The 24211-nt window shown below is 48.9% G+C and overlaps 1 protein-coding gene across 2 annotated transcripts in view; it reads right to left on the minus strand.

The window, feature by feature from the left end:
* Rcsd1 (RCSD domain containing 1) overlaps positions 1–24211 on the minus strand; it is a 58283-nt gene that overhangs the window by 10709 nt on the left and 23363 nt on the right. The window contains exons 2-3 of one of the 2 annotated variants that reach the window (XM_029477981.2): positions 5311–5412; positions 3878–3967 (exon numbers count right to left, since the gene is read on the minus strand). In XM_029477981.2, coding sequence (XP_029333841.1) covers positions 3878–3967; positions 5311–5412 — 192 coding nt within the window. The remainder of the gene's footprint in view (positions 1–3877; positions 3968–5310; positions 5413–24211) is intronic. The other variant, XM_021165465.3, reaches the window with a different exon arrangement.

Consider the following 24211-nt stretch of genomic DNA (forward strand, 5'->3'; position numbering starts at 1 on the left):
GTCACAAACAAAGCAATAAATCACAGGCTGGGAATGAAATCAGGGAGAGGTATTATTAATGCCCCTCCATTGGATTAATACTCTGGAAAATTCCACCAACAGCGTGGTTCATATGCCAGAATTTCCCCAAACACTGAATATTCATGTAAGCGGGCATATGTGTGTGTTAAGTATCTACCATTCCCGCCACAGATTGTGTTAGTTATATGAGAATGAAGGTAATTTAGTCTCTTCCCATAACTAACAGTCAGAGGCTGCTCTCTCTACTATATATACTCTACTAATTACTTTTGTGATCAGTGCACACCAGGAGTCATTCCTGCTTCCAGATTACATATTTATAAATATGTATAATTCCAGATTGGCACCTGGTTTTATTCCAAATTCCCGCTACAATGCAAGAAGGACAGCAGCCGTGTGATGATTAAGGGAGGGTGAAGAAACGGAAGATGCCTTTCATGTTGATAGACAAGGCCAAGCACGGGACGGGTTTCTCCAATAGTTTGGGCCCCTCCAACCCACCCCTGTCTCCATATATGGAAACCACAAGAAGAGAAGTACTGCTGATCTCTGGGTAATGTTCTGAGACATCTGGTTATATTATGGTTGTAGAAGAAGAGAAACCGACTCAACTGGTGTCGACTCCCAGTGTCGTCGAGGGAGAGTAGCTGCAGTGGGGCAGTGGATGACTGGGACTCAGAGACCTGCCTCCTTCTGACTCTGGCTTCGGTGGGCAGATGGATGTCTGTCCTGTCAGGAGGTGGTGGCTAAGGCAAAGGATGCTGAGGCCTTCCCTTCAAGCTCTGGGTTGCCACCGCCGCTGTGTCAGGCACATTGATGAGGCAGTCAGTCATGGACCCTTTTGTTTCCAGTGAGTGTCAAGATCCTCCCGTCCCAACTGGGAGGTCCTTAGTTTCTGGTCTTCACAAGGGAATTGTGTTTTGGAAGTTTCAGCTTTAGAAACTACAGCAAAAGTTTTGCTACCAAAGCTCACTTTAGGTGATATAATACACTCTTCAACTGCTTTTGAAGACAGCAGAAATCCAACAAACAGTACCTCTTAATTTCAGTACTAGAGACCTAGCAGATGTCGGGGGACTGTGGACCCTGTACTGATTTGACTACAAAACAGAATGAAGCCCCGTACCACAGCCAATGCAATTCACACCATGGACAGCAGATGGCAGCATTTAGTTTATAATTTAATCACAGGCATCAGGCCAGTGGTGGGACTAAGTCAGTCAGTGGAGATGAACCAATGTGGCGTTCATCCATTTTTATGTCTATGTGTATTGCTATACCATCCCAATAATGTATTATGACATCTATAAGTTGTTGACCTGATAGTTTTGGATGGAGTGGTGTTCATGTCCTTCCAACACCCTGTCATTTGGTTCTCCCAGGTAAGGTAACTTGTCATTTTGCCTGTAGTCAGTAGGTGAAATTCTGGAGCTGACTCCACATCTCAGACACAGAATGTATAGGAGTCCCAGCCATCCTACCCACCCCCGTGTGTGAGCAACGTCGGTGCCTGTGGGTCGTAGGTGCTCCTGTAGGCTGCACACACTACAGAAGCTTGTAACACCTCCATTCAGTCTGCCAGGCAGGTGAACTGCGCCCTCTTTCTGTCAGAGGTCTCATTGTGACATCCTGGCCTGGAGCTTGCTATGTAGACCAGTCTGGTCTTGAATTAGCAATCCTCTGAAGTGCTGGCATCACTGTTGTGGTTCATGATGCCCTACTCTGTAAATTTTAAGGCAAAAAGAAAGTGACTAACCCTGGGGGCAATGTTGTCATGAACGCACAGCATCTCACTCCAGAATGGATTTTCAATCTAAAACCATTCTACCCCTTGGCCATTCCTCACCTTTAACTTTTCAAGGAACGCTCTAAATTTCTATTCTCATAAAGTCCCTGAAATGAAGTTGTATACTCTAGTCACTACAAACCCGACCCACTGCATCTGTTTTCGTTCCCATGAGCGCCGCTTCTGCATATCCCCCCCCCCCCCCTGATGTTCTCGTCCTCTTTTTACAAATAAGGAATTAGTGTGGAGCAATGAGTCCTCTTGTGGCAAGCCTAGGTTATCAGGGGACAGCTCAGATGGCCGCAGCCACAGCCCATTGTACCACAGCAGAGGTGTCAAGCTCAGCAGGGAGGAGCTGCTAGGAGAAGTTGACCCTCAGTAAAGAGAAGTTGCTGGTCATAGCTTTGGCTGGGAACCCCATGAAGTCACAGCACCATGATGACAGCACTCGTGGGGACCCAACAAAAACACAGAGTTTCTTAAACTCAGCCTCTGGGATTTCTCACCTCACAAGAGTGCCCTTGTTCAGTGGAGGGGACGTTATTCCCAGAGCAGGTGGACCCAGGACTCCACACCTACTCGACTGAGGGTGGCTATGACTTCTCGGCCCTTTAAATGTTTCAGAATTTATTTTTTTTCTTTTTCTTTTTTTTTTTTTTCTTTTGGTTTTTCGAGACAGGGTTTCTCTGTGTAGCCCTGGCTGTCCTGGCACTCACTTTGTAGACCAGGCTGGCCTCGAACTCAGAAATCCGCCTGCCAGAATTTATTTTAACTGAAAAAAAAAAAAAACCCGTTATGTGTACAGGTGCTTTGGCTGCATGTATCTCTGTGCACCAATGTCCAGAGAGGTTAAACGAAGACATCAGATTCCTTGGCACTGGAGTAACAGATAGTTGTGAACTATCATGTAGGTATTGGGAATTGAACCCAGGTCCTCTGAAACAGCAGCCAGTGCTCTTAACCACTGAGCCATAGGCTAAGCACCAAGTTCACTGCTCTTTAATTACACTTATCTAGTATTAATTTGTTTGTTTATTGTGTGTGTGTGTGTTACACGTGTGTCACTGCATACGTGTAGAGGTCAGAGAACACCCTTTGAGAGTGGGGTCTTTCCTTTTACCATGTGGTTACTAAAGACAGAACTCGGATTCAGGCCAATGGACTTGATGGCTCGGAAGCACCTTCACCTGCTGGGCCCTCTTGCTGGCCCCGGTTCTTCGCTTTTTGATGCCCTTCTGCTTGTGAGCTCTGGGGTTGACAAAAGGCTCGAAAACCATTCATCTACATCAAACGTTTCACTTTGTAGGGGACAAAATGTCCCAAGTTCACAGGGGTACTCGGTGTCTTTTATGAGGATGCTGGTCCCAGAAAAGAAGGGAAGGGAAGAAGAGGGGCTGAGGTGGGACTTGGGAACTGAGCTCTATTTTGGGCTTGGCCTCTGCGGCCTGAAGACAACATGCAAATTGGTTTCTGGCAGGACCGTGACCATGACCACAGCGAAGGTTCCCAGGCTGCTGGGTTGGGGCCTGCAGCAGCTACTCTAACAGCTACAATTAGATAAATAAGACTGGGCAGCATGAAGGCTGGGACTCTATTACTGGCTATGATCTATAACACCAGAGCCTTCATTACGTTGGCAGCACTGGCTATTTATATCCGAGAGGCAGGAGGCCTCCTGTGTGCTCTGGGTTTCTTCCAGTGATGCAGAACAATGGCCAGCCTTTTCAAAGGCTATGGAGAGGCCGCGAACTTCTCCAGCACTGTAGCTCTGCCTCTGAGGACATGGCTTCTCTCCCCCAAGGACCCTTCTACACCTCCTCTAGCACCCTTAGACTTGGGGACTGAAAAATGGCTCTGGTACTTGACTGATCCCTTAAGAAGGCTTAAGGGAGAGCTAGCCTCCACAGTGAAAGTTGCAGGAAGTATTAAGAGAGACTCATTCCTGTACCCGAGGTGAAGCTACCCTTGTGACAACGTCAAGGCCTGAAACTGTGATGCTTGTAGCTCTTTCCTGCTACAAGGAGGATGAAAACCCACGGGCAGCAGCCGTGCTCCCAGGGCGGCACTTACCTCCTCACCGTTCTGGCCCAGCTCTACCTTGGGGGGAAACAGGGGGAGAGAGCAGGGTGGTTTCCTTCTTGTTGGCTTACTGGCTGGTGTCTAGAGGGAGAGTGACAGACGACACAGAGAGAAAAAGAGAGGCAGTGAATCAGGCAATAGGGAGGAGGAGGAAGGTGGAAACCAGTGTTAGGAATGGTTAGGGATGTCTAGGGGAGGAAAGAATGGGCAGTGGGCCTGCCTGACTGTCTGCTGGACTGTCCTCCTGCTGCGCATCCACAACCCGTGAGCCCCCCTGCCGTTCTGTTCAGCAATAAGGTCCTCTTGTACTTGACCCTCACCCCCTCCAATCTGAGCCAAGCTTGCAAGATGACATCCGCATTTTGCCTTTTTGCTGAGAAGCAGAACTAGACCCTCAGATCAATGCCATCCCCTTTGCCCTATAGTGCATTCCTCTTTAGAAATCACTGGCCACTTTTAACAGTGCAAAATCACACACCTAAAAGAACAAGGCAGCTGGGCTCCCGTGGGGTCCTTGGGACCTAGGCAAACCCCTCCCCCACCTTGGGAACTCTTGCTTCCTTTGACTTTCCTTGATGCTATTTGACTCTCTCTCTCTCTCCCCCCTTTGTTTTGTTTTGTTTTTTGAGACAGGATTCATTCTCTGTGTAGCCCTGGCTATCCTGGAACTCATTCTGTAGACCGGGCCTCCAATCAGAGATCCTCCTGCCTCTGCCTCCTAAGTGTTGGGATTAAAGCTGTGCACCACCCATTCCTGGCTGACCTTGAAGTCTTGGTTCTTCCTCTAACACTAGTATGCAGCTGCTCCCCGCAGCTCACTTCTAATGGAAGCCACCCACTACACGAGACAATCCAGTACACCTGTCCGAAAGCATAACACTTTTTAAATTATTAAACATTTTCTTCTTTAGCAGTATTCTTCTAGAATCTCCTAGTCCTGGGTCCCTTTTTTCCACATTCCTGGTTTCTTATTGAATGTGATTCCTTCGAAATTCTCAGTTCCGGATCTGATGCGGGGGTGGGGGTGGGGTGGGGGTGGGTCTTGCCTATCTTCTGCTTCCTAGGCTAGAAGCAGGGGCTGGCTGTGCAGAGACTTCTTTACTCTGAAGCAATCCAGGCTGGGCAAAGGGGAACACTGCCCACCTGTGTCAGTGGAAGATCAAGATGAAAGGGAATCCGTACTGTCTGGCTGTCACCCCTCCTCACCACAGTGGGATCCTCACTCCAGGAGGGCAAGACTCTCTGCCCAAGCCAGGAAGGCAAATTCTCCTCATACAGAGGGACCCTCTCTGGCTTCTTTTCCTAATTTGGAAATTGCCAAGGCTCCTCCAGCCCTCTTTCTCCTCAGAGAGGCTTCTCCTTCCTCCAATTCCCTTCCCCCCCCCCCAACCCCCGAAGAGGATGCCCCAAGCATCCAGACTCACCTCCCTGGCCACAGCTGCATGCTCCCGAAAGCGCCCAGCCAGCTGGGCCACTGAAGGCTGCGCTGAGCTGTCAACATTGGAGTTGGTCTCTGAGGGTCTTTCCTGGCAAACAAAGGAAACATAAATGGTGATCAGCAAGGTCACCTGGGGTGTCATGAGAGGCACCTGTTTTGTGGTCCTGACAGGAATTCTATGACAAGATATTTTTAACAGTATTTTGCAACTAGCTCTCATACTCAAGATTGAAAAAACAACGAATAATGGGCTGGAGAGATGGCTCAGTGGTTAAGAGAACTGACTGCTCTTCCAAAAGTCATGAGTTCAAATCCCAGCAACTATATGGTGGCTCATAACCATCTGTAATGAGATCTGATGCCTTCTTCTGGTGTATCTGAAGTCAGCTACAATGTACTTATATAAAATAAATAAATCTTAAAAACTACTACTACTATACTATACACACGAACTAATCAGTCACCCCACATTTAGTAAGTAGCTACAATGTATTGGGGTTCTGAGTGTACCCCTGGAGACAAAAAACAAAGGCTTGTCAGCAGTCAGGGCAAGGCCTCTCACTCTGCAAAGAGTCCCCCAGACATGGGAAGTATCAACAGTAGCTTGCAAACCCCCTTCCCCTGCTTAATGACGCTGAAAAATGAGGGTGGTGAGGGAATGCAAATGCCATCGGAGCCAGGTCTTTGTAGGAACTGGACAGAGGATTTGGTTTTCTAGAATTTTCCCACCCAAATGTCCATGATTTTGTTTTCCCTGCTTACTGACTGCCTTGGGCAAAATAGTGACTTACATTAGTGAGTGACTGAGAAGCTGAAGTAGACAGGATGAGGAGGGGGCTGCTGGGACTCAACCAGAGACTCGCCCCGCCTCTCATTGACACAGCAGTCTGAGCCTTGGCAGGGTGATGCCAGTGTCTCTCCTTGGGCTGCTCTGAGTCTGGTGAGTGGCTCTATTATAAGGGCAGGCCAGGGGCAAGGAGCAGACTTGCAGTCACTGTGACTGGCTGTGGTCCGGCTTCCAGTTCTGGTCAATAAACTTACTGATGCTTCAGGCCAGGATGCTTGAAGGACGTAGTGTATCCCATGTGCCACTTGTCACCGTGACACAGAGGGTATCAGGTGACCCTGGAAATGGCACTTCATGTCTATTATATACACATGGTCTATATAATAACCTGGTTTTGGATCTCTCTCTTTCTCTCTCTGTCTCTGTCTCTGCCTGTCTCTGTCTCTCTGTCTCTGTCTGTCTGTCTGTCTGTCTGTCTGTCTCTCTCTCTCTCTCTGTCCGTCCCTCTCAGGATCTTGTTCTATAAAGTAAGCTGACCTTGAACCTATGACCCTTCTACCTTTTCTTCTACAAGTGTTAGGATTTTAGGTGTGTACCACCATACCCAGCTCCTTCTGTTTTTGTTGTTGTTGTTGTTGTTAACATTTAATGTGTGTGTATGTGTGTGTGTGTGTGTGTGTGTTTGTGTATCTGCGTATGTTGGGGGCAGAGAACAACTTGCAGACCTGTAGGCTGGACCCACAGGCAGTCATAATATCAACAACCCTGCTCCTTTTCCACGCCCCCAGTCCCCACCCCCGCTGCCATTTGGTCTGAGTTTGGTCAGTGGCCTAATGGGAGACACATCAGCAGTGCTTCCTGCCGAAGCAATGAGAGAGGTGGAGCGAGTCTCTGGTTGAGTCCCTGCGCCCCCTCCCCCCACCCCCCATCCTGCTTGCTACTTGCAGGAGTCAGGTCTTTCCTTCCACCAGTGGATCCCAGGAACTGAACTCTGGTCATCAGCCTTGGTAGCAATCACCTTTATCTGCTAAGCCATCTTGCTGGCTCCTCCTCTTGGTCTTATGTATTCAGTCCTGGAGCTATTAGGCTTCTGCTTTTTTTTGGTCACTACAATTGTGATTGTGATTTTTTTTATTATTATTAAAAAGATATAGACAGAGAACTTTATCACTCTCCCTCTGTCCTGGAAGGGACTGCTGTTTAAGAAAGCCCATCAGTCCCTCTGCCTGAGTCTCATGGCCTCGGAGATGGATCACGGCCTGCTCCAGCCGTATGCATGCATCTCTGTGCCACATGTCCCTTGTGCGCAGACATACCCATGACCCTCCTTCTAGTACTAAAAGTGTCTCCGAGTTTCTTGATTTGGTCCCTGCTACCTCCTGGCAACCAAATGGAACCAGCATAGCTGGTTGGAAAGGAAATTTGTGCAGAGTCAGGAAAGACTGAGAGGCTGCTCTGGGGCCAAAGTCAGGTTCCTCACTCCTGCTGGCTACGTCACTCAAGTTCATCCCCACTCCAGTTTAAACACCAAGGTTGATTTCAAGGAAGGTTCCAAAGGATTCACCCCTATTCTGGGTGCCAGCCTTCTCCCAGGTTGCTGGGAAGGCCCTGGAAGCCTGATGCTCCATCCCAGGAGGCTGCTGCAGAGGCTCAGGACTGGCCCCTGTCTGACTGTCCCACTGGCTGTCTCAATGGTGGTCTCATGTCTCGCTGTGCTGGAGCATCAGAAATGCTTGAGGGACAGAGTGCGGTGAATTGAGCTAACCTTGGCAAAGATGCAGGGTGATCGTTTTATCCCTGTCTAGCTTCCTGCCACATACCAGCATGGCCTCTGTCCACCACTATTTATTGCCCCGGCCCTGCTGACTGTGCACTCTACCCCAGCTTCCCGGGCGCCGATGGCTGGTGGTGCAGGGAGAGACATTCCAGTTAAAAATAGAGAGATAGAGGGATCCAACACACAGGAACTTCCCTGTCTGGGGACTGTGCTTGGCGAGGGGCTCCACAGCAGGGAACATAAAACTTCTGAAAGCCTTGCAAGTCAGGTGAGAAAAAAAAAAAAAAGATTCTCATACCGAGTTTGTTTTCTTAAGACCCCCTAGGTAGTGAGCTGTCTTTAGCTGCCTAGGTTTCTCACACCCACCTATCTCTGGAATACCTCCTCTCCTAACTGTCAGAATACTGAAAGATGAATGCTTCCCGCACACAGGACACGCTGAAGCCTGGAGACATACATCATTTAGCCAGGGACACACAGAAGTTAAATAATATATCCTGCGAAGGTGCTTTAAGAACTTCAAGGGCTATTAAGTATCAAAATCATGATTAGCCATTGAGTTGCAGAGGTGCCTGCAATTCAGTGGCTAATCATGGGGCAAACCCGGTCCTCAGGCTGGTGGCTCAGCCCACGTGAGACTCTGCCTCCACCTTTACATTGCGATTCCAGCCACAAAGCTCCTTCCACGGGAGCAACAGCTTACAAGCCCATCCCGGGCTGGAGCGGCCACACTCTCGTTAGCTCCTGTTCCATATCCCTGCACCAGGAGATTTTATGCCAACCACGATCTCAAACACACTGTGAAGCCGGACTTTTTGCTTCCCCTCCCCAGGTGTTGAGATTCCTTTCACACGCACATCAAGATGCCCAGTTTCATCTGACACTGGGGATTGAACCCGGGGCTTTGTGTATGCTAGGCAAGCACTCTAGCAACCGTGCAACATTCGCAGCCCATAATAGTCTTGGTTTTAAGAAAGACTTCAGTATCTCTGTCTCCTTTTAAGCATTCCCAAGATGCTCAGCATCCCTGAATAAATATTTTTCCTTTTTCCTCCTGGTTCATAAAGTACTTAGCACCGGGCCTAAAATGTAGAATGTGCTCATCAGAGTCTGGGTGGGTCCTTTGTTCTGCTCTCATCCAGCCCTATCTGCCAGTGCAGGACCTGGGTACCTGTTCCTATAGTCACCCCTAACTCATCCTGAGGATCACACACACCTGGTCACAAGCCCAAACTCCACAGCTTTCTGGGCCCGAATCTTGCTTGCTATTCCCTTCCTGCTACCATGTAAGCCTGGCTCTGCCAACTACCTTTATAAGATCACACTTATAAGAAAGTCTGACACACCCAGCAGTGGTGATGTACACCTTTAATCTCAGCACTCAGGATGCAGAGGCAAGCGGATCTCTGAGTTCAGGGCCAGCCTGGTCCACAGAGTGAGTTCCAGGACAGCCAGGACTACACAGGGAAACCCTGTCTCAAAAAAAAATTTAGCCGGGCTTGGTGGTGCACGCCTTTAATCCCAGCACTCGGGAGGCAGAGGCAGGCAGATTTCTGAGTTCGAGGCCAGCCTTGTCTACAAAGTGAGTGCCAGGACAGCCAGGGCTACACAGAGAAACCCTGTCTCGGGAAAAAAATTTTTTTTAAAAAGAAAAGGTCTGATTCAGTGGGGCCTGAGAAAAATCACCTGTGGTATTTTTTTTCCCCCACAACTGGGGATTTTCTGAGAACGGAGGAGCCTATGTCTAGACTGTGTGGAACTTCCTGGACACTGTTGCCATGCTGAGTAAATAATCTGGAGGCCGCTGACCATAGTAGAACCTTTGTGTATGGGCCAGAGGACGGGCCTGCTACCTTCCTGGCTCTTCCTTGCTTCTCCACCCTCCCAGCTGTTCCAAACTCCAAGTGCCTAACAGTCTCCGGGCCACAGCTTAGGGCAACAAGGCATGATGGGAAGCCAGATAGTGCGTGGCAAAGAGAGGGGTTCGCCTGAGGGTGAAGGAACGTCTGCTCTCAGCCAGTAGGAAGGTTCCTTGCTCTTTAGAACACGTATCCCAGAGCTTCGTAGACAGTAAAAGATGCTTGCTTCTTTGGTCCTCCAGAAGGGAAAAGGCTCTCAAGACGGTGCTGTGTCCCATGAAGAGCAGCTGTGTCCCAACTGTTACCAAGCTGCTTCACTATCGACTGGGAAGGAGCAGTATAGAGTCTTGGGGCCTTCGTTCTCTTTGTTCCTAACTCTTCAGTTTATCCCACTGTTTCCCTTATTGCCATCCTAGGATGATGGGGAGGCTGCTGGACCAGACTAGACCTGCCTCTCTCTGTGAAAAGCTCTGTCCTCAGAGCTGTGGGTGGCACATTGTGTGACTCTTCCCTCTTCTAGAGGAGAAAATTGGCTGCAGAGTAACTTTCTGTTTAGTGAGTAAGCGCTGAGAGCCACCTGGGTTCTGGACTGCCAGTTCTTCCCACACCCCAGTCTCCACTAGCCCTATCCCTTCACTGGAGGGTGTGTCTCAGGCTCTGAGCATAACAGTGAATAAGATAGAAGGGTTGCCCGCTTCCAGAATTTTCCTCTGAGAGAAAGCAACAACAAAGATACAGATAGATCAACAACAAAGTGATTTGTTAAGGGACATGACAGAGGCAAAGCCGGTCACCTTTCCTATGAGAGTTCGGAAAGACATCTCTGGGGAGGGAGTGAGTATCAATTAAATCCCAGGCAGCAGGGAGAGGTGTCCTGCACAGATGCATAAACAGAAACGGGATAAGGGAGACAGCAGAGATAAGTGAGCAGGGATAATCTGGGCACCAGAGTCAGGTGGAGAGGTAAGGGATAGGTCAGAGTTAGCCTGGGGCCAGCAGCACAGGGATACAGTGTAACAAGCTGTTGCGGGAAGTGAGTGAGTGGTTACTCATAAAGTGGTTACTTGTGGAAGACCCGAGATGGGAAAGAGAGGCAAGGCAGGTGCTGGCAGGGCATGGTCCAGGGAGGAGGGGACAGCAGCATGGACCAGACATGCAGTCAGGAGATGGGGAGAAAGGAGAGAGACTGATGGAACACGTGTAGATGTGAGGGACAAAGTGGAATAAACAAATGCCTGGACTTTTGTTACTGACAATGGGACGGTTGATGGACAATGGGACACTTGACATATTTTCTTCTGGGTTAAGGAAGGCTGGATGTGGAAGGAAGAGTGGGCAGGACAGATGGGGAGGGAATAGTACTTTCTTGGTCCTGAAAGTTTGAATTGTCTCATAGTCACCCTAGTTGAGACACAGGGAGAGGGAGGGGGAGGGGGAGGGAGGGGGAGAGGGAGAGAATATACACCTGGGTTTAGAGATGAAAGAAGGAAACTAAGCCCAGAGTACCCAGGTAGAAGTGGCAGTTGAAGCCACAAGGCTGGATCAAATCAGAGGAAACTCAGAACAGGGAAGGGCAACGGTGAAAGTTTGGGCACTGCTGGTCTCCTCTGCCATGTGCTAGCCTTTATCCACGAAGGTGGATGACCGCTGTTACTCCAGGAGAGACATCAGGTGTGGACTGCTGATGGGATAGGGCCATGCTAGAAGGCTTTCTGATTAAAGTGAATAGGGGGTATGAACCCCCAAATGTTCCACATAGACAGTGTGGTGCTCTTCACCCCTTCTGGTGGGTGATTCATCCAAATGCATTGTGGGAACCCGCGATACCCTTAAGCTCTGAACATCTGCTCTAGGGGAACACTAGGCAGAGGTGAACATCACTTGAGAGAAGAAAAGAAAAACAAGCACGTGGCGACACGTATTTATTTCACACAAGATCGAGAAAGTTCCAAATATTTCCAACCTACCCGCTTGTAGGATTTGAGGACCTGAAAATGGAAGTTGATCTCTGCGACTCTCTCCCAGGGAAAACCCATATAAAATATCCCACCCATCATCAGAGCCGCAGGCACAGGTAAGGGGTGGGCCTCTGGGCTTCCCATTTCATCTGGGACTTGGTGTTGCAGACCCCTGATCCCAGTGGGGTGACCAGGGGACAAAGTCCTGGGCGCCTAAGGGCAGAGCCTTGGGGAGGCCTCCAAGTGGGGGTCATCGGGTGTAATGGTAGGAACGTAAGCAGGGTTAGAATTTGGGTGGATACCCATGTAACACTGGTGGGTAACAGGGTGGCTGTGGCAGTGCTTGGGTTTAGCAGTGTAATCTGGGAGATGCATTATCTGGAAAAACAAAATCAAAGCCAACTGTGAGCTGAGGCACAAGCGTAGGGAAAGAAAGTATTTAGGCTTACAAAGGCACAGGGACAATAGATGAGAGCGACACATTCAGGGTCAGATGGCAGCTTCTGGATGCTCCTCATGTGTGGAGGATGGGGCTTCTGAAACATCTTGAATGTCTGTAAGGCCCATGTGTTGGAGGTTTGGTTTCCAGCCTACTATTGAGAGCGGGTGAAACCTTTGAGAAGTTGGGTCTAGTGTTGGGGCATTAGGTCACTGGGGACATGTCCTAGCAGGAAATATTATGATGCTGACCTGTGACCTCTTCTCTCTCTTTGCATCCTAGCTGTCGTGAGATGAGCAAGTCTCCTCTATCCTACATACACTCTCCCTAGGATGTAGCGTAGCTGCTACCACAGGCCCAAAGCAGCAAGACTGCTTGGCCATGGGATTTCAGAGATCACACACCGAAACAAACCTTTACTACTTTAAAACTTGATTTAGCCTGGGTATTTGTTAATTCAGCAATGGAAAGTGGGCCAGCAGTATCCTGTTTTGTACGTGAAGTTATCAATATCCTGGTGTTTGGTGGCCGCACCACCCTTCTTCATGGATGGCAAGAAACTAAGTCCCACACAGCCACACTTGACCGGGAGTGAGCCCCGTGTTCCAGGCTCTGGGGGTGGGGGGGGCAGGTCAGGCTTCAGACTGACTGAGTTCAAATGCTGGCTCTGCATTTTCCACTCTGTGGCCCCAGATGTTAACTCTAGGGAGCGAGTAAAGTCCTGCCTGGGTCAGTGGAGTCCTGACTGAATGAGCCCACCACGCCAGGGATCAAGGCCTCTGACTCACAGTCGGTAGAGCCTTTCCCATTTGGGTCAGGCTAGGATTGGGCAAAGCCTTCTTCTGGCCCAATATGAGTGTTCACATGAGTGACCAGTGTGTGCAAAACTACAACCGCAGCTTCCTCCCCCCAGGAAGGTTACAGCTGGAGACTGCTTCCCTACAAACACATCCTTACCCCACCCCCACCCCTGTGCTGTACATAATTAACATGCTGAGGTTCTGGGTGGCAGAGGTAGCCGGTACCATTCCAGCAGAGTCTGCATGGGCCAACTGTCCCCAGCTTTTCTGGATATACCTCTCTCTCTCTCTCTCTCTCTCTCTCTCTCTCTCTCTCTCTCTCTCTGTGTGTGTGTGTGTGTGTGTGTGTGTGTGTGTGTGTGTGTGTGTGTGTCTGCCTTTCCCTCCCCCCCATGCCCCTAGTCAGGTCAACTTCCAGCCACATTAGATACAATGGTTTCTAAACTTCATGTCTCAGGTTCCCAATCTGTAAAATGGGAACGAATACAGTAGTACTATGTTACAGAGCCACTGACAGGATTTAATGAGCTATGCATGTAAATGCTTAGAATAGTACTTGACATAATTGATAGGGTTCCATAATCGCTCCCTATTGATGAACGTAGGTTATAATGCTAGCAGCTTGCCTGTACAGGCTGAGGGATGTCCATAGATATGCCCAATCTCTTCTGCTTTCTCTGGGGTACAGAGGCCTCGCTGGCTAAGATGCTGTACTCCATTAGGAGTGTGGCATATCACGCCAGTCATTGGGCTACTTTACCACCAAGGTGGGTACACAGAAGACACTGTTTCTCCATCCTTGAACTCATTTTCCATCCCCAGGAACATTTCACAGGATCCACAAACACTTCTCCACCCCCACCCGGGCTATAGGTGAATCTCTAAGTCAAATCAAAGCACTTTCATCAAAACTCCAGGTTCATGTCCACCAGGCAGTGAATGGAGGAGTCGGATGGGACACAGCCACACCAATCCATTGTGCTCTCCCACCCGCTTTGAGACAGGATCTCACTCTGAGACACAGGCTGGTACCAAACTCACAGCTATCCCCCTGTCTCAGCCTCCCAAGTGCTAGGGCTCGAGGCTTGAGCCAACATGCCAGTTCTAATTGTTCATTAATTTAAAAAAATCATTTATTTACTAATTGTGTGTGTGTGTGTGTGTGTGTGCGTGAACTCACACACAAGTGCCAACTGTACATGCCAGAGATCAGTCACTTTTTCCCTCCCAGTAAGTGGGTCCCAGGGATTAAACTCAGGTTGTCCAACTTGGGAGCCTTTCTTTGCCCACCGAGTCATCTTGCCAGCACTGATGGTCCACTTTAAATTGTATAGTGTGTCTATCATACCTCAGTCAAATTATTACTTTAAAAAATGGCAAGTCCTTAACGCCCAGCGTAAAGAGACTATTGAACTGAGATAGAGGAGTTAATGGGGAGGAAACTGACTTTGTGCTGACTTTTATCCCCTGCGTTCTGCATCCCCCATGGATAGGCTCATCTTGTTCCCAGCATGCCTTGTGGCTGCAGATGTACCTTAGGAGTCTCTTTCAGTCAGCTTCTGGGGAAAGATGCTGATGAGATGATTATAAATTAGGTACCAAACCCTAAAGGTCTTCAAGGACAGAGGGAATTTGCTCCAAGAAGCAGCAGAAGGCTCTGTACTCACTCAGCATTGAGAAGCTGGACACGGACCGTGTGCCTAACAATGGGAAGTGTTTTTGGGTTAAGGTATATAACCCATATATGGGTATATTAGACAATGGATTAAAGGGCAAGATTTATAGTGCTGAAGCACAAAGAACTTCAGGTCTACCTGAAGGCCTGGTTGTGATGAGAGGCCGGGCCACTGTGCTGGGTGGAATCACCAGCCCACACCAGAAGCTTGGAGGGAAAGTCACAGGAACCATGTCAGGAAGGAGGTGATGAGCGTGTCCCAGAGTCACAGCCAATGCTTATGGTGAGTTTCCTGGGTGACAGGCTCATTCTTCTGGTGCCCTCTCATCATATGGGACGTGCTAACTGAAGCTGTCATGTGGAGCATGGGCTACAGAGCACAGTTCCCTCCTTAGGCTGCTGTGGGCTGACATGTTGAAGGAGCTGTGGTTTAATCTCAAGACTGACACTGTAACAGCGGGTATTTCTTTCTTTGTGTTTTGCGGATGTCTGTTTTACTGTTTAAATTATGTGTGTATATGTGTGTCTGTACAAAGATATGTGTGTGGGAGTGCATATACCTGCAGGGGCCAAAAGAGAGTGTGCTCCCACACAATTGGAGTTATAGGCAGTTTTGAGTCACCCAGCTTGGGTCCTCTGCAAGAACTGTATGCATTCTGTTTGTTTGTTTGTTTGTTTTCCAAGATGGGGTTTCCCTGTTTAGTCCTGGCTGGCTCTATTGACCAGGCTGGCCTTGAACTCAGAGATCTACTTGCTTCTGCCACCAAGTGCTAGGATTAAAGGTGTGCCTCACCAGGTCTCATAGCTGTCTGGGCTCTTAATCTATGAGCCATCTCTCCAGCCACAATACTGGACATTCCACTACATTTTGGGGACATTGGCAACTGGAAGCAACATGCTGTGACCCTTTGAAGGCGGTCCCACTTAAAAGACACATGATGTCACTGTCAACATCCTCTTCATTCATTGCCCTGGTTTTGACCATTTCTGCTATTTGATGCACGTTCCTTTCTCCTAATGCAGACGCTCTTAGAGGCCTGCTGGCAAGCAAACTGGGGGGAAGCATAGTCTTGGGCTTCCTCTTTCTAGGTAGTTCCAACCACATCACATGAGCTCCTGGAGCCTCAGCTTCTGGGTCTGCGACATCAGAATTACTTCTGCCCTGCCTTGTGCCTTAAATGGTCACGAGGCTTTGAGGATGCGGAGAATGAGTGAGCATGTTGGATCAGAAGTGCACATCTGGGTGGGAGACGCACCCCACACCTCTGGAAGCAAGGTTAAAGTACAACAAACAGACCAGTCGTCATCAGAGGTAGAATGGTGTTCCCCTGGCCCCACCAAACATCCCAGACCCTGGACCCTGTCAATACATTAGGGCATAGGGTAAATGACAGATGAGGCAGCTGTCAGGAATAAAGTTGCCTATCAGCCGATCTTAAAACAGGGGTGTGTTCTGGGTGGGCTCCATGTAACCACAAGATCTTTAAAGCAGAGAAGATTGCCGACTGACAGAGCCAGCAGCCCCAGCAGCCCCAGCAGCCCCAGCAGCCCCAGCAGCCCCAGCAGCCCCAGCAGCCCCAGCAGCCCCAGCAGCCCCAGCAGCCCCAGCAGCCCCAGCAGCCCCAGCAGCCCCAGCATGGGATTGGAGGGGCCAGGAACCTGGAGCTGAAGCCTGGCTTGTACTACAAGCTGACAGCAGAGCCTGCAGACAAGTGGGAACGAAGAATCTCAGACCACATTCAGCTAATGATAGTTAACTGTGCAGTCTGATACAAAATTAAAACACAAGTTTGGTTTTTGTTTTTTTTTTAAACTCTCTTGCACAATTCTTGACTGTGAACTTGTAGATGGTAACTTCATGTTCCAATGTCCAAAGGACAAGTGCACCTGATTCCTGGACAATTCATTCACCTCCCTCAACAAGTAAGTATATATTCTGTCTGTCTCTTTCTAGAATTTGTTCAAAACCTCCCAGCCCTGTGCTGTGCTCACACACACATTGCACAAATATACTTGACCTTCTGGAGAGTCCCTCCCACTGTGAGCCTGGAGTTCTCTGGGCAACTACCTAGAGGCATCCACAAAAACCCTTCTTCTCTAGGGACCACAGTGGTGACAGCATATGTATATCTGAGGTCTATGACATTTGTCCTGCCTGCCACAGCAGAAGGTGGAGACTACCTTCTAAGATTAGAACAGATTTCCCAAGGACCAGGCTTGCCTGCCAGCCAGCTGCTGCCTCTCCTGTTACAGCAGCCTCCTCTTGACTCCCTGTGGGCTGGAGCCGACACAGCCAGGAATGGGGGTTTTATCAGGACTTCTCAGGATGTCCCATGCTTGGGGTGCCCACAGAAGTGAGTGGAACTGAGTCCCAGAGTCCCTAATGTTGAGAGTCTCACAAAGAGTGATGTGGGGAGGAGAAAGTCCCTTAAAATATCTTTGGTCTGAGTTGTGGACCTAGTTCACAGGCAGAAGAACCTACTGGTAATTCCAGTTGCTAAAGTTCCCTGAGCACCTTCCAAATACCAACCCATCTATGGACACAGCTTTGTAGAACTTATGCAACACAATAGAGTCTACCAATAGAAGGAGGAATATTGGCTACTAATGGTTAGAGAAACTGAGGCAGAGAGCTATTAACAGGTGGTACTCCCTAAGTGTCAGGGACAGCAATGTTCCCCGGTGTCACTCTGGGGAATGAGCACAGAACCCTGTGTCCCCTAGATGAGAACTTTCACAGTCCCTGTAGGGAACAGACAGGGAAAGGGCTCATCTGAAAATGACAGATCTGGCAGACTCAGCGCACAGCTGAGGGCTTGTCTGGAAGCCAGGGGCCCCAGGCTTATGGTGTCATCAGAGGCTACTGAACAGAAGGTAGGAAGCTGAAGAGTTTTCTTCATCAGTCCATATGTATCTGCTGGATGGCTTTACAAAACATGGCTATTTGATTAAATTGCCTGGTATAACTCAGCCACAGTCCCTTGGAAATTCCAGAGAAGAAGCCCCCTATAGCAAGGCTTTTCAAGTGTTTGAAGTCACAGCCGACTGGCTGTTTGCAAGCATGAAGAAAATGTCTCCTGTGCACCGAGTTGACTTGGGCCTGGTTTGGTCTTAGAAGTAACGCATGTGGAATTGTCCAGTATAGAGACAGAGGCTAACAGGATAAAACTTAATTATTTTAAATAAATGTCTGAGTTCACAAGCCTGTCTAACAACTCTGGCAAAACACTGCCCAGCCCTGAAGAGTGCTGTGAGCCTAGGTATACAGAGACCTCACCTGGCAAACTGACACAGGGTGTTTTCCTACCCACCAAGAACAGCCTGGGCACTTACACAAACTGTGCCAGGCGGCTGTCACCCACCTGCACATTTGGCCAGAAGCAGCTGTTCCTTCTTTGTCCTACCTCGTCTTAGACTCGTGCATTCAAGCTTGCTGTAGCCTGTGCCCTGCACCTCAAAGTACTCAGGGCATGCCAAGAAATAGCTCCTTTCATAATGAAGGGTACTGTGGAAGATGTCCATTCAACAGTCACTTCGGCTTACAGCTTATTGGGGCAATAAAAATCCCCCAGAGAGGAAGGATGAGGAAAACATATGAGGAAGAAGCCTGATCCATGTTGTGTGGTGTGTGTGTGTGTGTGTGTGTGTGTGTGTATGTGTGTTCATGGCTGTGTGTGTATGTGTGTACTTGCAACAAGAGAATTACATAAAAGCCCGTTGAGAAGAGGTTCTTGAGGACCAGGAAGCTTGTGTGGTTGAAACTAAGTGGTCCTTTAAAACACATCTCTGTGAGAATCTTTCCTGCTGTCAGCCCTGAGCACAGACACAGTGTGGTTAGTTCCAGCCTCTAGGGCAGTGAGGTTGCTCAGTGAATACAGACACTTGTCATGAAAAACCTAAGGAGACTGCCCAGGAGTTTGCAGGTCAGCTAGCTTAGGGCATTCAGCCCAGCAGAAATAAGAGACTGCCTCAACAAGGTGGGAAGAGCGGTGTGACTCTCCAGGAAGGGGACAGAATGAGGTGGAGACAGGATAGAGACAGGCCCAAGGCGGTGATGGTCAGGGCTGTGGAGCAAACACCTGATGCCAATCTTACTTTTACGTGACTGTGGACAGATGACTTCACCTCTGGGATGTTCAGGATCTTGTCTCTAAAGGAGAGACGGTAACTCTTCCCACCATGGGCTTGTATAACAATCAAATGGGGCTGCTGGAGAGGGGGCTCAGTGGCTGAGGGCAAGCTGCTCTTGCAGAGAACCTGGGGTTCAGATCCCAGCACCCACATGGGTGGCTCCCCAACCTCTATAACTCTAGCACCAACGCATTCAACGCCCTCTTCTGGTCTCTGGGCTGCTGGAGAGGGGGCTCAGAGACTGAGGGCAAGCTGCTCTTGCAGAGAACCTGGGGTTCAGATCCCAGCACCCACATGGGTGGCTCCCCAACCTCTATAACTCTAGCGCCAACGCATTCAACGCCCTCTTCTGGTCTCTGGGGGTACTGCATGCACAGGGTGCACAGATAAACGAGCAAAACACTCATATACATAGGAAAAAAATAAGTCATTTTAAAAAAGAAATCGAATGAGGGGGTGTGTGCAGACTATCTGTCAGCCTGAGTGTTCTATAAATGCAAAGGTGTTTGGAAGCTATCCCGAAAAGGATAAAATCCTGCAGAGGATTTTAAGGGGGAAACTCTTGACCTGGATCCTACCATCCAAGGAGAGACTGCAAAAACCAAGACAGAGGAGCAGACCTCACAGTGCTGCCCTCTAGAGAGAGCGCTGGATGTCCAGGGAAGGGTGAGGACCTGACTGAGGCTACCGGAAAGGACTTTGTAATACTGGGCATGTTTGGAGCAGGGTCATAGAGAGTTCAGGGACATTCCATATCTAGTTCACCACAGCAAATGGAAAAGTATAGAGGAGATCTGGGAAATGGAGACTTCCTGTTAAGGAGCTCATGGAGGACTTACAGAGGAGGGAAAGGAGGACTTACAGAGGAGGGAAAGGAGGACAGCAGCTAAAATACAGAATTATTCCACACTGGTATCTGCTATGGGATCTGGTTAGAGAATGGGCTTGAAGGCTAAGGGAAGCTGCACCACAGAACTCACTCAGCAGGGCCTGAGGGGAGCTGCACCACAGGACTCAGCAGGGCCTGAGGGGAGCTGCACCACAGGACTCACTCAGCAGGGCCTGAGGGGAGCTGCACCACAGGACTCAGCAGGGCCTGAGGGGAGCTGCACCACAGGGCTCAGCAGGGCCTGAGGGGAGCTGCACCACAGGACTCAGCAGGGCCTGAGGGGAGCTGCACCACAGGACTCAGCAGGGCCTGAGGGGAGCTGCACCACAGGACTCACTCAGCAGGGCCTGAGGGGAGCTGGACCACAGGACTCACTCAGCAAGGCCTGAGGGGAGCTGTACCACAGGGCTCAGCAAGCTTTGCTAAATTCCCACACTTGGCTCTGGGGTTTCTAAGATTTCAAAGGCAAACAGATAACTCAGCTGCGAGGAGGGATGTAGCATCAGAGTGCAGGACACATGTGTGCCAACCCTACATGCTTCCCCTTTTAAATGGAGCCGGAGATCCTAGATGATATTAAAAAAAACAAAAACAAAAACAACAACAACAAAAAAAACCCCAACAAAACACAAAAACAATTTAAAGAAGCAGAAGCTTCCTATAACTATTAACACTTTTTAAAGCTGATTTTGGTATGTGGCTTATGTACACTTTTTCACGCATTGTGTATACATATGTGTGCAGGTATGGACTCATAGCATGTCCACATGTGGCGGCCAGCAGGCAGTGTTTGGGTCCTCCTCCATCAATCTTCTTTTCTGAGACAAGGTTCTTTAGTCAATGTGGAATTCACTGGTTCAGCTACACTGGCCGGCCAGGCAGCTCCAGAGATCTCCTGTTTCTGCCTCCCCAGGGCTGGGCTTAGGCACACACCACCATACCCAGCTGCTGTGTGGGAGTCTGAGGGCTTGAACTCAAGTCCCCAAGTGTGCAGAGCCAAGCTTACCAACGGAGCCTTCTCTCCAGTCTCTGAAAACTTGCATGGTAAAAATGCTATACACAAAGGGAAGGAAAAGAACTCATAACAGACAGAAAGGGGGCGACATCTGCCATAGAAAGCAAGCTGGCATGACAAGGACATGGTGTGTGTGTGTGTGTGTGTGTGTGTATACACAAATATGCAAAAGTAACAAGCCAGTCTACTTAAAGACATGCCCAGACTCAGTCATTGTAAGGAAATGTGAACTAAGGAAGCACTGGATTGCTATGCCTTTCACAGGGGCAGGAAGGAGGAGCTGGAGGGGCCAGAGGCCATGAGGGAGCCCTCATATACTGCTGGAGGAAATACGAGTTGTTTCAGTGCTTTGGGAAAGCAATTTGGAAGCATCTATTAAACTCTATTATACAAATCTGCCCGGCTTGGCCTCATGTTCTATCTACCTCACAGATTGTAAAAGGCCCGGTGTGTATGGGCACAGAGGCCACCACGGCACTGTTTACACCAGTAAAGTCATGACGACACAGAGAATGCCCGTAAAAAAAAAGGAAATGGTTTGAAGTGTATCCACATAACAGGCTATTACAAAACCATGAAAAGGACTGAAAGAGAACACTCTGAACTTCCACAAAATGTTATAACACACATATAGAAGCAGACACAGAGAAGCCAACAGTATGCAAAACCTGTGCGTCTGTACATATGTGTACAAACACACGCAACTGGATAGCTACGTGAACATAGGTATTCTGCAGAAAGACGTACATGAGGTTTCTAGGGACTGTGGGGAAAGGAGCTGATTTGAGGGGAAAACAAAAATATCGCTGGGAAAACCTAGGGTGTCGGGATAATCCCAGTCACGTGAAAAGGTACGAGACTGAGCACACGTGTGCTGGCATACAGAACTAGACAGCAACTCAGAGCTATTGTAAAGCTGTCCATCCCACATTTTTAAGGGAAAGAAAGGTAATCGCTGAGATATATTAAAATACAAAATAGTGTGTGTGTGTGTGTGTGTGTGTGTGTTTGTGAAATTGCTGAAGTGAGATTTCCAAGCTCTGCCCTCTGAGGAAGGTGTGGCTGGGGAGCAAACCCTGGAAACCACCCAAGGGAGGGAGTCGCCAGCCGCTCAAATGTCAACTCCGAGTCCCAGGTGTCTACAGAATGGGCATGCGTGCCCAGAGGGGAGGAGGAGAGGAGGCAGAGTTACTAATAATTGCATGAAGAGATTTCGGTGCTAAATGTAAGTATGTGTGCCCTGGAGGTGGTTTTAGGAAAACTAAAACTTAAGCCATCTTGCAGTAGCTGCAGACACATTTTTAAATGCCACCTGCCTCTTCCTCCTCTCTGATCAGTCTGAAGCTCAAACAGCCACTTGACCTCACCATCCCCTCAGAAGAGACAGATTTCCAGAATTAGGAGCATAGGTGATTTCCTTTCGTCCCCACGCCCCTGATTTCCTAAGAGCCTTGAATAACCCAGTTTAAACTCATATTCCCGGCAATAAACAAGACTACATCCTCCTCAGAGGCCATGGAGTCATCGGCTCGGGAAAGGAGAAAGAAGACAGGAGCCAATATAGTCGGAGCACTTCCTGTGTCTATGTTAGGGACATCAGCTCTTAGCCCCCGCGGCATCCTAGGAGCTACAGGATACCACAGTGTCAGTTACCGTGGAGTCAGTTCCCCAGCTACTTGCTGGCTCTGTGGCACTGGCTTCAAAACTTGTTGAGTCTGACTCAACATGCAAGGGCTTACTCTTCAAGGTCTATGTCTGCTCCATATGTTGGTGTTATGGACAGAAGATGTTAATCTGATTCCACAGCTTAACCCTGAGAGCAAAGTCCCACTTCTGTATAGATGGAAAAATGTACCTCCAGAATACGTGAGCTTCATGCTGAGCCTGGGGTGGTGGCCTTTGCAGGCTGAGTCCATGACAGGCCCCAAGGTCAGAGGCCTTGGGGTGTCAGAGACCAAGCAAATGACATAAAAGAAGGATGGGTGGGTAAGCCATGCCCACCTAAACGAATATGGTGGCTGATGTTCACCTATGCCTCCACATGAACGATTTGATCTGACTTTCAATAGAAGATTATAACATGTAATGAAGGTGGGAAACGTGCATTTGGCCAAGCCCGGTGTCCATCTGCCAGCACTGACTCATGGTAAGAATTCTGTCATCATGCAACAACCATTTCCCTCACCAATTCCATGTGACAGTCTTTGGCTTAATATATTAATTTATTTTTAATCTTTATAAGCTTGTATTCTTTTCTTAAAATTAATTGATACAAAAGGTATTATTTCTTCCTCCTTGAATTCCAAGTAGGACTATACTATAAAACTCCAACTAAGATGAAAGGCCTGGGCTCAAACTCTCCTCCTGTCCCTTAACAACTATTGGACCTCTTACCCTTCGGAACCTTAGTTCCCTAATCAACAAAACGAATCACTGTCTACCCCGAGAAACTCCTGGCCTCCTGCAACTCCGGCTTTGCCCAACCCAATGGCCTGTCTGGCCTCTGAGGACATCTGCACTCATACAAACATACCTACACACAGACACATACGTGCACATAATTAAAAGTAAAACTAAATCATAAAAAAGAGTCATTTGGCTAGGTGTAGTGGGGCATGCCTTTAATCCGAGCCCTCAAGAGGCAGAGGCAGGCAGATCTCTGTGAGTTTGAGGCCAGCCTGATCTACATGGTAAGACTGTGCCATCCCCACAAAAAGGAAAGAAAAGAAGGAGTCACCTCAGCTGTGCGCGTTGGTGTATTCCTTCAGTTCCAGCACTTGGCTAGAGGCAGGTGGGTCTCTGAGTTCTGAGTTCAAGGCCAGCCTGACCTACAGAGTAAGTTCCAGAACAGCCCAGGCTACACAGAGAAACTGTCTCAGCCAACAACAAACCAACAAGACCCACCTCCTAGAATGGCTTTAAAAGAAGCCACATAATAAAAATATTCCAGGAACATTTGTTCTATCCAGTCTAAAAGGTAGCCGTGAGGTGCCATAAATCCACATAGGCTATAAACAAATAAACTAAGGAAGGTATTATTTTAATAATTGTCTCTTCGCTTTATAACAGGATTTCCTGTAACAGGCCTCTTTGGTACACAGAGGACCTGGTGTTTTCCACAAAAGTTTTAGGTTTGGGCAACTTTTTGTTTTTAAATGAACAAGTGTTGTATGTTTTCAAAGTCAGAGGAAAAGGGTTTTCACCTGTGGTGATGGGAGAGCTGTCTTGCAGGTGAGAAGCCAAGAACAGCTCTACCTGGTTGCCTAGCAGCTGCATCCCTCCACCCAGTCCCCAGGGACTCCACAGCCAGCTGTGGAGATGGAGGCTTCCACCTTTAGGGTAGGGAGTAGGGGGTGAGAGAGAGTGATGGGGGTGGGGGCTGCAGGGTGGGGCTGCGGGGCAGATGGGGTGCAAGGTTGGGGGAGTAGTGAAGTCATTGCACCTTGCGGGGAGGAGATCCAGGGCAGCGACCCCAGTCAGAGCAGGGATTTTGGAACTCTCGAGAACAAAGCATATTATATCATGGACTCTGTCCTTTCCACAGCAGCGCCATAGGA

This window comes from Mus caroli, unplaced genomic scaffold, assembly GCF_978045245.1.
Source record: "Mus caroli unplaced genomic scaffold, Mus_caroli_1 scaffold_1, whole genome shotgun sequence".
Taxonomy (NCBI): domain Eukaryota; kingdom Metazoa; phylum Chordata; class Mammalia; order Rodentia; family Muridae; genus Mus; species Mus caroli.